This window comes from Pollicipes pollicipes, unplaced genomic scaffold, assembly GCF_011947565.3.
Source record: "Pollicipes pollicipes isolate AB1234 unplaced genomic scaffold, Ppol_2.1 Scaffold_3087;HRSCAF=3621_pilon_pilon_pilon, whole genome shotgun sequence".
NCBI lineage: Eukaryota > Metazoa > Arthropoda > Thecostraca > Pollicipedomorpha > Pollicipedidae > Pollicipes > Pollicipes pollicipes.
The window spans coordinates 2,264,630-2,278,978 of NW_023596225.1; the positions used below are offsets into that span (position 1 = coordinate 2,264,630).

At 49.3% G+C, this 14,349-nt stretch overlaps 1 protein-coding gene across 3 annotated transcripts in view; it reads left to right on the forward strand.

The window, feature by feature from the left end:
* The first annotated feature begins 908 nt into the window (after nucleotides 1-908).
* Nucleotides 909-14,349, forward strand: part of LOC119090597 (heparan sulfate 2-O-sulfotransferase pipe) — a 39,993-nt gene continuing 26,552 nt past the window's right edge. Inside the window, exons 1-3 of one of the 3 annotated variants that reach the window (XM_037213425.1) lie at nucleotides 909-1,059; nucleotides 9,381-9,532; nucleotides 12,296-12,413. In XM_037213425.1, the coding sequence (XP_037069320.1) occupies nucleotides 980-1,059; nucleotides 9,381-9,532; nucleotides 12,296-12,413 (350 nt within the window). In that variant the 5' untranslated portion in view covers nucleotides 909-979. The remainder of the gene's footprint in view (nucleotides 1,060-9,380; nucleotides 9,533-12,295; nucleotides 12,414-14,349) is intronic. The other 2 variants (XM_037213424.1, XM_037213426.1) reach the window with 2 other exon arrangements.

The window sequence follows — 14,349 nt, forward strand, 5'->3', positions numbered from 1 at the left end:
GTCATATAGAGTCGTACTTGTTCTCGACGTCAGGTAACACGTAACAGCTGAGCGGAAAGGCCTGAGATGTTAGCTCAACAAGCCCCGAAATATGGGAATAACCGAAGTCCTTCATTAGTGATCCTGTCCCCGCCTCCCACAACCAAAAATGCGTGCCGCTGCCCATGGCCGCCATGGAAGTGCGCCCCGGCGCCCTTAGCAGGTCTGAGGGCCGCCTTTGCATCTCTCTCCTCTGGATCCGTTCTTGCAGCACTGCTATGGTGCTTGAATTGAAGACTTTTTAAACGATACAAAATTTGTGGCATGAATCGCAGCTCATCTGCTTAGAGCCATTCCGAGTGAATATGCACAAAATGACGCTACTGTGGGAATTTCCTCAGATCTGAGACAATTGATGAGGCCTTACCCGTGAAAATTCATTCAAAAGTGGATTTACACAGCGTTGGTTGTGTGCCAATGCATGAATCTACTCAAATCTGAGTCAATTGATACATGAGCGGCATTCTGTGCATATTCACTACGTGGTGGATTTAATGGGAAGATCCGTAGGTGGCTTAAGCGGGAGAGCTGTATGTGATTTAAGCGGACACGCGGTAGTGGATTTAAGCGGAGGAGCTGTTCTGAGGAGATTCACTTATGAATCGGCGCACACGCATCCTTCCTGACACCGGCCTGACCATGCAACCTTCTGGCCACCGACATCGCGTAACTTGCTGGCGCCTGGCAGGGTAGCAGCAGACTGACGGTCTGACAAAAGACGATGACACGTGACACACGGTCTGACAAAAGACGATGACACGTGACACGCGGTCTGGCAACAGGCGATGACACGGACACCGCGCTCGGCCTTGGTGTGTTTGTTGTGGTCTGTCGCCACGCGGTGGCGCCCCTCGGAAGGGTCGCTACCACCAGTGCACCTACCGGGCTGACCATTAATTGATCGGCGACCGAGGTGACATGGGCAGTGCGTTCGCGCGCGATGTCGATGGACCGCGTGCTGGCGGGAAATGACCCGGTCGGTCGAGCCGGCGCCCCGGTTATCCCATCAGCGAGGACCAAGTGAGTGCCAGTCTGTTTCTAGGTGATGATGATTATAAGACGCATAAAATGATGATAGAATAACGAATCGGTTGCATGCAAGGTTCCGTTTATTTTCTGCTTTAAAAAGTATCGCGATGCGGTGCATTTGAGGTGGTTTTCGAATTAACACACATTACGAGAGTTATTTGCGCGCCTTTGTCACTTCCCAAACACTCCATTGGGGTCAGGACCGGTAGGCTTTGAAAGTTTATCGACCAATGATAAAGTGATTGGACCCAAAGCAGTCATAGGAGGTGAGATTCCCACCAGCGACCACCAAATCCCTCTCCTTCCCCGCCCAGCGAAAACGTTGCTTTGCTAGCAGCTCGCTCGTGCCCGACCGACCAGGCCCTCATCACGCCTCATGTACAGACTGAGAGAAGCATATTATGTGTGGTCAGGCAGCTATTCGTGAATAACGGAAAAACGGAACCAATCAAGGACAATGCACATAGGGTTTTGTTTTATTTTGCACGGATTTGGAATCTCGTCAGCAATATCTTGATCGCGATCGAACAGGACAAACGTTATGGTGACGATGTTGCCAACATGTGGTAGCCATAATTTTGACGATTCTTCTAGATTTAGTTATGATTGGTTAAATTGCATGTACTGCTGCGATAGGAAATGAGATACGACAGATTACACGAAGCGTGAAGAATACAGCTATCGAGCCCATGTACAAGGGATAAACCTAGATGCCGACCCGCTCAAGAGAAAAAGACCGACAAGCTAAAATCTGTCTGTCGACGATATGCCGTGCGATGACCGCAAACAGTATACTATTCCACTGAGTGCAGTTGCTTTAACAGAACTTAGCATGTATATAGACATATGGATGATAAACTTCGTGACCCGCGGGAGGGCAATGTGTAGGAGTGCGAATTTTGGTTGCTTGCACGATAACTCTTTTGATCAAATTGCATCAAAAGGTACACCAACAAGCGTTGTTTAATAAAATTGAAATGGACAACAGGCATTGTTGCTGGTGGACAATAAACGTGACCCTCAGGCAGGGGCTCGAGAACTGGAAGGGGGTGGGAAGCACGGGTCAAGGTCTCTACTTGACGAAAATTTAGAATCGTTTTTAAACGTGTTCACCGGTAAGGAATAATGAAAAAGGTTGTAACCCACCTTCAACTGGAAATAATCTTAATGATGTCTGTGTAAATCGGCTGGCACGATGGCAAGCCACCCTAACCACATTTGGGACAATTTTTCGAAGTAAATGCGCTTTCTTAGCAGTGCTTTTTGTCGCTGACACGGTGTACGCAACTAATAATGCGAAATTTTGAAATACTTTTGTTCGTCCGTAACGAAGCCGACAATCTACTGCGGCGTTTCCTCGTCCAGCTGTACGTCTGCCCACGCCTCAGCTAAACGCGACAGCCCGACATGGCGTGTGAGATTTCAGCGCAACGAATAGCAGAGAAAACACGGCATTACTTCACAGGCTACCTTGCATCACCTCTGCCCTCGGTTCACACTTACAGCACTCACCAGAAGTATGAGAACTATGTGACACATAGAACCAATGCAATTGGCGTGCGCTTAGAACTCAATCACTAATTAATTACGAGAGCCATGAACGCTAGCAAACCAGCGCAAGCCACAGACCACGGGCGCTTTGCCACACTTAACGCGTTGCTTATTAGGGACACAGCACCCACCATCAACATAAAAACAAATACCTCACACAACTATCACTGTACGACGTGCGGCCAACAAAATAGCAGCCTCTCATCTGCAGTCCGCACTTCACCTTACCCCACCCACCAAACCTTAGGACAAACCCCTGGACCAGTAGTGTATCAATTTGGTATGGTGAGAAGTGAACGCTACTTTCAATCGCACAGGAGTGTGTCCCGAATTATGTCGTGCATTATGCAAATCCCACGTTTTGCAAATGCCTCCAGCTGGTGTTTCCTAGGAACACAACGTGCACCGTGCTCGTACATATGCACTGTGCATGAATGCATGCTTATCGTGCTATGTTTGTTCAAGGAAATTGCTATTAAGCTTATAGAAACATCGATAAAAAGATGCGCTTCGGATATATTCAGCACTGACACGCCGAACACGTCACGTATACCATATGAAGCCTCAAAAAGACGGCCAAGGTCACAAACGCAGAAGTTGCTTTCGAATTCAACCAACAATGTATGTACAAGAAGCAAGCAAATCTAGCTGCCTTCCCCCAGCCCTCTTTCTAAAATTTAGTTACAAAATGTGGCAAGTGGCGCTGGTAGGAGGGCGAGGAAGCACGTCACGCTCCCCTTCGGTCCCAAAGAGCCCGAAGTGCCCGTCGGGAATAATAATTATTTCAGGGTCACAATGTCCTCAAAGTCCGGAGCCCGCGTTCCGCATTGCTCAAGGCCCCTGAGCAATGAGGGGGCACTGTGTCGGTCAGGGTCCCGCAGGGACTTTGTGTCGGCAAGAATTCCAGACTCTACCAGGGAAGCATTCGCCGAACAGGGACAGGGACGAGACCCCAAATGTGAGAGAGGCTCTTGCGTTGGTCGGGGCGCCCCCACAGCAAAGGAGTTATGAAAAAATGTTATGGGAGTCCACAATGATACATTGGAACGGCCATATTTCAGTCAGGTCCCCAGCACCGAACGGAGAGAGTCGTTCACCCAATTTTAGTCAAGGGCCCGTTAAGCCGAACTGGAGTCTCGGTGTCAGTTATTGGGCCCACTGAAGCGATCAGAGATCTTTTGCGTCAACAAGGGCCCCTGCATTGATCAGGGGCCAACTGCGTGATTCGAAGGGCTTTGCTGTCACGGAGAGGATCAGTGTATGATATTACACTTTTAGGGCCACTGATCGACCAGGGCTGACCCAGCGCCGGTTCGCTGGATTGGCAGCCGGGAGGCATCTCGCGCCCCTAAGCTCCCGACCGAAGTGTTCGGAACGGCCCTCAAGCCCGGGGTGGCTTTTTAATTAAGCCCTTGGCCTGGAACGACTACTAGTGCTCTTCCCAAGCAGCCACTTGCCCGAAAAAGGTGGGGGCTCTTGTGAGAGATTCAAAGAGATAAACAGTAACAGCAACATCAAAAAATAGGGATTCTCCTTATACTTCCACCACCGGGTTCCAGCTCCAGTGTGCTGTGCTGTCAATGCTAGTTCTTTCACATGGCAATCAAAAATCGCACACATGAAATATACGTCCGAACTACCCTCTAAACGCGTGAACTGATTATTTCAAGCGTCCGAAGCTACTTTTTCAGATACATCATTTTCGTCCACCCGTCGGCTACCGCCTGGCGTAAGCCGCCGGGTTGACGCCGCGCGGCCTCTGGGAACTGCAACGCCGCCTGTCAGGCGTTTGCTTTTAAGACTTGCGGCACGTTTGTTAAAAACTAAGCTATATTACATAAACCTACCATAAACCATCATTTGTTCAGAAGATGGTTCTAAGCGAATGTTTAACATTTCCATAAAAACATGAGTGGCCATGTTGATACAATCTGGTCCCAATGCGATCTACAATCTACGTTCACGTGATTGTTAAATAAACCTGTAGAGCCCAGAAAAGGCTCTTAAAGTCTCTGAGGGCTACCAGCTTAGAAAGAGATCGTTGAACTGAACCGTTGTGAAATGAGTGGTGCGTGAGGTGTATTCCATGTAACCATTTCACGCCCACTCCTTAACTGCGTTGACTTAAACATACCAACATTATTGCGTCTTCCGGTGGCTTCTGTTCTAGTATAACAAGCAAAATTAAGAATAAAACGAAGACAGTCGTGCCTCTCGTGGTCATCTTTGATCATGTCCGGTAACTCGTTTTTGAGGGGACCATTCATCATCAAGGGTCCTTCGTCAACCCTGTACCCCCTCTTACCAAGACTTTGGCTGCGCCCCTACTGTGGCTTGTGGTGTCTGGATGTAGCTTAAGCCAGTGGCTGCTGGATAGACTAGGCGTGTAGATTCAGTGCCAACTGTAAGAACTAGCCGCTGAGGTGGTGGGGCGCCGCACGGACGTCCATCCGCGTGAATAGCGGCCCTGGGAAGCACAGGAAGAGGTTGGCGGGGCACTTGGAATGGACACAGCAAAGATGGTCAGTGCGTTTGCCCGGAGCTGTCAGAAACACATTTTGTGTTCATTCATGTGTCGTGATGTTTATTTATATATGTATATATATATATATATATATATATATATACATATACATATATATATATATATATATATATATATATCGTGATGTATCGTGATGTCCATTTAAAACTGGCATGCAAGGGTTGTGATATCTACGGAAATGCGATGGACAGATTTCGGGTGTTTGTTTTCGTACAGCAGCCCACATGGATGGAGGGGGTCGTCGGCTGTCCAACTATTTCACTTTACGTGGAAACACTTGCACTTTTCTGTCCGAAAAACAGCGATCCAGGCAAGAGAGTAGTACCGGAATGTTTTTTTGATTGACCATATTTTTGATTTGCCACATGAATTTTATTCTTTCGTGCTCTTGGCCACGCTTTGTGCGCCCGGCGCTTCCTCACGCCCCGCGAGACCCTCACTCCTCAAACTCTCCGCGCATCGGCCCCGCGCCGCCGAGGACCCAACCCGACCGCAGCGCCACCTTTGGGCTCAGATGTGCAACTCGCGCTACCTGCGCGCCACCCGCAGCCGACATCCGTAGGGCTGTAAACACTACACAACAAATTTCTTATTTATTTTTGAGCGATCTTTGATTGACCACATGACAGAATTAGCATTGACAGCACAGCACACTGGAGCTGGAACTCGGTGGTGGAAGTATAAAGAGAATCCCTATTTTTTTATGTTGCTGTTACTGTTTATCTGTTTGAATCTCTTATAAGAGCCCCTACCTTTTTCGGGCAAGCGGCCGCTTGGAAAGAGCACTAGTAGTCGTTCCAGGCCAAGGGCTTAATTAAAAAGCCACCCCGGGCTTGAGGGCCATTCCGAACACTTCGAATGGGAGCTTAAGGGCGCAGGATGCCTACCGGCTGCCAATCCAGCGAACCGGCGCTGGGTCAGCCCTGGTCGATCAGTGGCCCTAAAAGTGTAATATCATACACTGGTCCTCTCCGTGACAGTAAAGCCCTTCGAATCACGCAGTTGGTCCCTGATCAATGCAGGGGCCCTTGTTGACGCAAAAGATCCCTTATCGCCTCAGTGGGCCCAATAACCGACACCGAGACTCCGGTTCGGCTTAACGGGCCCTTGACTAAAATTGGGTGAACGACTCTCTCCGTTCGGTGCTGGGTACCTGACTAAAATATGGCCGTTCCAATGTATCACTGTGGACTCCCATAACATTTTTACGTAACTCCTTTGTTGTGGGAGCGCCCCGACCAACGCAAGAGGCTCTCTCACATTTGGAGCCTCATCCCTGTCCCTGAAGCGTGACTCGGTCGGGTCGTTATGACGTAACGTTGTCATGTTTGTCGGAGTAATGTTCGGTGATAGTGACATGTTGGTTCGATGGTGTCAGATTAGCGCGCCAAGGCCGCTTTCGCTGCGCGCTGCATGTCGCTGCACGTTCTCATGGTGCACCATTTTTTTATCGTTAACTGGGTGCGTGGCCTTATAACTAATTTTAGTCCCACAAAGCAAGGTAAACTTGCTAAAACTACAAACTATTACGAATGCTCTTACTTGTTAGCCACGCATGCGTACACAGCCTGGATATTTACACGTGAGAGAGCATGTGTCTATTAAAGTGAAGAAACTCATGCCGTCAGATCACTGCTTAAGTGACGTCATCCATCCCGTTGTTTATTCGCAACCAACGTTTCGGGGAAGACTGAACTGCTAGCTATCGTCCCGGCCGCTCTCACCCATGCTCTCTCACTCACTCCCCAGCATACTCGGAATAATAGGAACGTTCCCGGAAGAGAACGTTCCTATTTAAGGAGGGAAGGGCTGTTCACTACACCGAATGATCTTCAAGATGGCTATTTCAGTTCAAAGCCATATACAAATTTGGAGCACTCCCTTTAAGAGCAGCGTTGCAAATGCCTGTGCCAACAGTGTGGCAAATTCGCACTGGGCCTCATTCCATCGGAATCGCTCACCTCGCCTGCTCCTTGGGTGGGCAGGGTGACCACACGGCCGCTAAATACGGGCGGGCGGTCCGAGTACTTGATCCGTCACATCAGCGTGCCAGGGCACCTCCCCGGAAGCTCGCGAGGCATGCGGCCCACGCCACGTCTCGAGCCCCGCCTGACGAGACCGCTGCATCCTGTCAATGCCGTCAGAACTGCGCTCTTTACTCTTGCATCGATCGGGAAAAGGATGAGTGAACTCCTCATAGGCAATTAACATAAGCTTGATTACATGATTACGGACGGTTGTTCAATCAGGTCATTTCTTCGTAAATAGTGTTTATACAGTGTGTGTAGAAAAATACCACCACAGCCTTAAAATGTACCAATTAAGACAAAGCCTCATTGATAGGATATTTGTCCTAGCATGAGTCGTCATCAGCATACATATCGTGATGGTTGCATTGCAGGTTACTTCGCGGGAACGAATTACTAATATATATATATATATATATATATATATATATATATATATATATATATATATATATATATATATATATATATCATATATATATCATATATACATTGTTCCAGCACAGTCCGCTTACTTTCGCACTTAACACAATGTGCTGATTATGCTGTTGTTTATTCCATCAATCGAAACAGAAAATATCGTAATAATGCTTAGGATGAGTGCTTATCGTGAACGGAAAATAGTGGAAGTTGCGCTCCACGACCGTGCCTCTTACCATCCGACGCAGTGCGTCTATCATCATGACCTGACTCCGATTGAATCTGGTTGAACCAGTTAGGTTATCATATCTACATAATATTTGCCTAGGGTGCGTCTGTCTGTCTGTCCGTCACGTTTTCTGCAGCGCCGTCACGGGCCGAACGGCGGGTCGCTTAATGCTGAAATTTGGGCACGACGCGCGGGTGCACGCGGAGGTTTCTACGGGTAGGTCGCCAGTCGCTGCGACCGGGGCTATGACGTGGCACGTGGTGGAGGGGCCGTTTTAGCTCCATGGGTTTTGCACTGGCGGCCCGAACATGTGACCGACGAGAAAGCCGACGAGTAGCCGTTTGAAGCCGCGCCACATTTTGGCAGCCAGGGATCTGCCCGGCCCTCACCTATTTCATGTTTCGTACTTTACTAATTCATATCATATTTATTTAGATATAATGTGTCATGATTTCTTCACATTCATCATATCTATCTATCTATATATATATATATATATATATATATATATATATATATATATATATATATGCATACATTTATTTATTTAAGGTTTATCTACTTATTATGCATTAGATTTATTACAGCAGCAAAGTCGACGAGTAACCGTGCGGAACCGCGGCTGCATCTCTATAATCAGAGGTTGGAGCGACAACAGCTTGGCACATCTCGGCAGAAATTTGAACGGGACACCATGTAGTGCGAGATGCGCGGTCGCATGCGTCATGTGTCACGTGCATAAAAGCGACCAAGATCGGGCAAGGGTGTGAAAGAGTTAATGAGACACCGCGTATATATAGAGAGAAAATTGCGATTGCGATCCTCCGCCCAACCAACTGCCCTCAAATGCTCGGCTTGCATTGCAGCTGACATCCCAGGGAGACAGCTTGGGGAGATCCACAGATGTGAAATGTATCCCTTATTAATTTGCATGCAATATCCACTGTTTATCTTCACTTGTCCTGGGATGAAAGCGCTTATTCATTGCCCCCCCCCCCCCCCTCCCCGTCGCTTATGCCGTTGTAGTGATAACATTCATGCGGCCATAAGTGGAGCTGCGCATAATTCAGAGATGGGTCTGAGTTGATTGTCCTAAATACCGTTTGAGATGCATTCATGGGCTTGTTTAAGCCTCCTCAATTTTAATGATTATGGCATTTTGTCATGTGTATCATTTCAGCATGATTTCGGGTGTATTTGGGTCGGATACTGGGAGGGACGACACGAACATTAGGAGGGCATGGCCTCTCTAAAGAAATACAAAATTTCACCTATTATTGCGGTAACTAGACTGAAGGCGTTGGGGATATTTGCACCGTTCTTGTCTTCCCCGCAGTATTCCTAGTCCACGAGCACACCCGTTCTGGTAGCAAGTTTCCTTTTGCCGAGACGTCTTGCCCGAGATTTATTGCCGCCTTGCAGATCGCGCGTCCTCTTGTTGAGGATATTTTAGACCGCGTGTCCTCTGCCGCTTTGCCGCCTGGCGTCTGTTTGTCCAAGATCGGTGATGGCCCGCGCTAACCAGCGCCTGCCGGTTCAGGTTCACTGCTGGCCTGCTGATCATCTGCACGGCTGCACTGCTGCTGCTGACATCTGACGCCGGCAGCAGATGGCGTCCGCAGCTCCCGCTCCCAGGTCCCCGCCGCGCCGCCACCGACCAGCCGGCCGGCCAGCACGGCATTGCCCGTATGGGTACGGAACTGGCTCTCAAAGGTTGTAACTTCCAGAGCATGAAGAAGCATTTCAGACAGCGCATTACTAGCGCCAAGCCTTGCGCAGATAGAAGACTTGTTATGCGTTGCATGGATGCACGTCCGTTAACGAATTGAAATGCTAACTTCTTTTGCTATCTGTGTGGAAAGACTTAACCAGAAAAGTATGACACTTATGTTTGAGACGGGATAGAACGCCTGCAGTGCCCTACAGACCTATGAGCATTAACTATGAACATAAATAATTAATTGAACCTGCGAGTAATAACCTTCTCTAATCTGGGTGGTTTTGCTTTAGGTTTCACCAGCCTTCTTTGAGCTAGAAGGGTTGGTACTACCCGGAAGGATTTTGCTTGCGATGCACTAGGGTGCAGAGGCTGAACGGCGGACCATCACGTGATAAACAGCTTTCATCGAGTTATTTTAAGCTATCGCCTACACTTAACTAGTCGAATTGGGTCAAATGAGATCACGTCGCCTTTTTTCTCCTCTAAGTATATGTTTGTCTTTATAGCTTTTCGTACAGTACAGCTGGCTATAATCGCAGTACGTGATCGTTGCCCTCTTAAGGCTTGCATGATCACCTGAGGTTATTATAAACGCTTCTATGACTTCGACTTTGCATGACCTTGCGGTTATGATATTCATGCACGACGATTATGCCAGTGCGGTGAAGCAGCCAACCATCATTAGGATATAAAGGATTTACAAGGATTCTCTAGATTATTGCGCAAATTTAACAAATTTGCAGTCATATGGGCTTGTGAGCAAACGAATGCGTGGCTTACGCCACGGCATCAGTTTATCTGATAGCATGGGTACGGAACTCGCGTTCGAAGCAGTGTGGATGTATTCAGAAATGGGCTGATCTCAAAGGCTGTAACTTCCAGAGAATGAAGGAGAATTTTCAGACAGTGGACTGCTAGCGCCAAGCCCTTCGCCAGTAGAAGGCTTGTATTCGTTGCATGAGTGTATGTACGCTAAGGAGTTGAAATGCTGCAGTGTTAGACATCCTGCAAATGCCGATACCATGCTTCACCAGATGGCACCAGTGTCGGCATTTGATCTGATGTAGCTTTGGTTTCAGATACACCTTGCAAAGGCCATTAGCATTGATGGTATCTGTTGTATAACCACCTCACAACCTTCAAAGCCACAAAATATTAACGTCTGTTGCATAGACAACTACGAGTGCGTCGTGGAATGCTAATTTTCGGGCTTATCGCCGGCAGGACTTTGGAGACGAGATCATAGATTCGTGAACTTAGATGGAAATGAATTTAGGACACGAGTGAGCTAAGATAAGTTTCTCAAACTTAGGTGGCCAAATCGTCCCAGCATGATGACTTATTCCCGAGTTACGTCCGAAGTTCAGGGATGGGAGATTGCACCCCTCCCTGTGCTGGCAATGGTTGAACATAATGCCGAGATTATACAATTTCATAGATTGACCTCACAGAATCTAGTTTTAGCACATTCCGCCTCTTTTGAGTCGAATCTATCGGTGGATTTGTATTTTTATGACACAATACCTACAAAAAGACGGTATTTAAAAATCTTCGACAATACCTAAAAAATTATTTAATTCACCTTTTCACAAATAAGCAGATTATTTAGGCAGAAATATGCCATAAAGTCAAATATTTTACGAGAAATAAACCGCGCGGACTCTACGCATTTCGGCCCAGTTTCATACAAACTGGTATGCTTGGCGATCATTAATTGTTGCCACTGCATTTGCTTCGCTATAATATGACATACAAAGTTTCAATCTCATAATGTAATGCTAGCCCAGATGTTTTGGAAATTTGCAGTCTAGTCCAAACAAAGGAAAAATCTGAGTCTATGGATTTGTCGTTTCCGTCGACAGCCCCAGGCAACAATTGATTCAGCATGGGGCAATTCAAAGGACGTTCATCCGCAACAAAACGGTGGCCACTGACACAAAAACGAATCACGTAACAAATGGGGGCACCGGTAGCGCCACCTATAGCTGACTTATTAAGGTGGGCGTGATGGATCAAGCTAGTTCGCACCGCGACCGCAGCGCAGCGGGTCAATCCACATTCCAGCCGAGCCTATGACGTCACATCACGGTCTACAAGCCGTGCGCGGGAATCTGATGGCGTTTTCCCCCTTCCTCACTTTGTCATCCTGTCACGACCGCTGGGGTTGGGCTGGCCTGTCAACGGCCACGGCCTGCTGACAGGGGCGATAAGGCCAGAGCGTGACGGCCCGGCTGGGACACCGACTACCGGGCGAGCAGCGTCGCTCGCGCCGACTGCCGGCGAGCATCCCCGCTCTCGCCGACTGCAGGGTGAGCAGCCCGGCTCGCACCGACCGCCGGGCGAGCAGCCCCGCTCGCGCTGACTGCCGGGCGAGCAGCCCCGCTCTCGCCGACTGCAGGGTGAGCAGCCCCGCTCTCGCCGACTGTCGGGCGAGCAGCTCCGCTCTCACCGACTGCAGGGTGAGCAGCCCCGCTCGCACCGACTGCAGAGCGAGCAGCCCCGCTCGCGCCGACTACCGGGTGAGCAGCTTTACTCGCGCTGACTGCCGGCGAGCATCCCCGCTCTCGCCGACTGCAGGGTGAGCAGCCCGGCTCGCACCGACCGCCGGGCGAGCAGCCCCGCTCGCTGCCAGTCAGCTGCGGAACACACGGCCGAGCCGCTACGGGCCGAGGCACCGCTGAGGGTCGTCCTGTTTGATGCGTGCCGTGGCCTAGTGAGGTTTGGTATCTTTGCAGTCGTGTGGCGACAACTGATTAAGACTACTGGAGCCAACCGGACGACCGCGTCTCGCCTGGTCGTGTACAACCGGGTGGACAAGTGCGGCAGCACTACAATGAACAGGCTCCTGACCAGGTAGGTGGGTCGATTCAGCGCAGGTTCAGGCAGCGCCGCATGTATAGGTGGCACCAATGGGTTTCTGAGATATATTACAGTTTTGTGGCATGCGTTATTTTTCGCTTACTTTCGACATGACAGGAATGCTTCCGTATCTCGCCTGCCAAAGGCAGCATTTGATATCAAATTTTCAAAAGAGCGCCTGTTTCTTCAGTCTTTCGACAGTGGCTGAACCCCTGGACGCAAAGCAGGTAAAGCGAACTCGGGGGCGTTACTTCTTATGCTCATATGGCACATAAGTGGCACAGATTTGGCACATTTCCATGTGGCACATAAGAAGGACGCTCTGCATCGCGTCACCCCAGCCGTAGCAAAGCGTGCACCTATTTCACTATTTTAGCACATTTTCCTGATACGTGTAGCGAGTCTCATGCAGTGGCAGCAAAGTTGGATTTTACTTCATGGAAGGGAATTTTCAGACCACACAAAGTGCTTCACATTTTTTCAAGCAATAAGGAAGTGTGCGTGTGTGCAAGGACGTATAAACAAAAAAGGTCACAAAATCAAATCGTGCCTAATCCACCGCTTATTGGCCGTAATTAATCCGGTGCGTGATTAAATTAAGTTTATTTGCTTGCTGCTTACTCCACGTGTGACTTATCTTACGTGAGCAAACATGATTTTCCCCGCCTCGTACTACATGATACTGGGGTCTGGCTTGAGGATTTCTTGCGGACTAATCAGGGATCCTGGCATGTAACTGTGTGTCACATAGGTCTAGTGGGGGTGGACTTGGGTCCGAAGAGGGTGCATCGACGGCTAAAGTCTTCGCATTCCAATCTTCCGTTTGTTCGGGTAAGACTCTGGTTTACACGAATGACATACCCACTGTAACATTTCCCGTCATTTTTCACGACACTTTTTTGACCCACGTGTTTTAAAATAATTACAATTGTTTCGGCAAACCAAACTAACCCTCGTCTGCTGATATGGGTCATTGGGGTTCTTCGACGTATTCAGCAGCTGACATACGGCGTCGCCTGCCTGTCACCCTGGTATGGACCGCGGGGATCGAAGCCTGCACAACTGGTCTCCCAGACGCTCAGCTTTGCCACTTGGCAACAGAAACTCGGTGCTCTCCATCGCAAATTATCCTTTCGCCGCATCCAGGCGCCATGAAACTATCAAGCCCAATGATGTCACGCCACGAAGCCCTTCGCACAAACGCTGCAATACCGACAACCTATAGGAGTGACCGAAGTCAGAATCAACACGGCTCTGTATGAAATTTCACTATGTAATCGCCCAGTCACGCAGTCACGCCCAGCCACGCACGCCTTAATGCAACAAACATCCCCGAGGGACAACTTCCCACAGGCATCTCAGTGTGATGAGGGTCGGTACGGACGTCGCCAGATACGGGGTCGGTACGGACGTCACCAGATACGGGGTCGGTACGGACGTCACCAGATGCGGGGTCGGTACGGACGTCACCAGATGCGGGGTCGGTACGGACGTCACCAGATACGGGGTCGGTACGGACGTCACCAGATGCGGGGTCGGTACGGACGTCACCAGATGCGGGGTCGGTACGGACGTCACCAGATGCGGGGTCGGAAAACGGTGTGTTGGCCCAAGCAGGGTGGATTGACATTTTGAAACGGCGTAACAGAAATGGGAAATGCTGGATGTGACATGCACGCTACTGAGCAAATGACTGAGAAGCCCAAAACTTTCAGCCAGATTTCACGCAAGCTCAACACCTCCCAGCTGGTGTCACGTCGCCGCACTCGAGACAGCGAGGCCGCACGCCCATAAAAGGGGCGCGCAACTTTGATCGGCCGAGGCGGATGGCTTGAAAGCTCCTAGCGCCGTCTTCGCCTCACAGCACGAGCCGTAGCAGCTCCCCAAGACGTGGGGAGACGTAACACATATCTGGCATTCGATGCGAAAT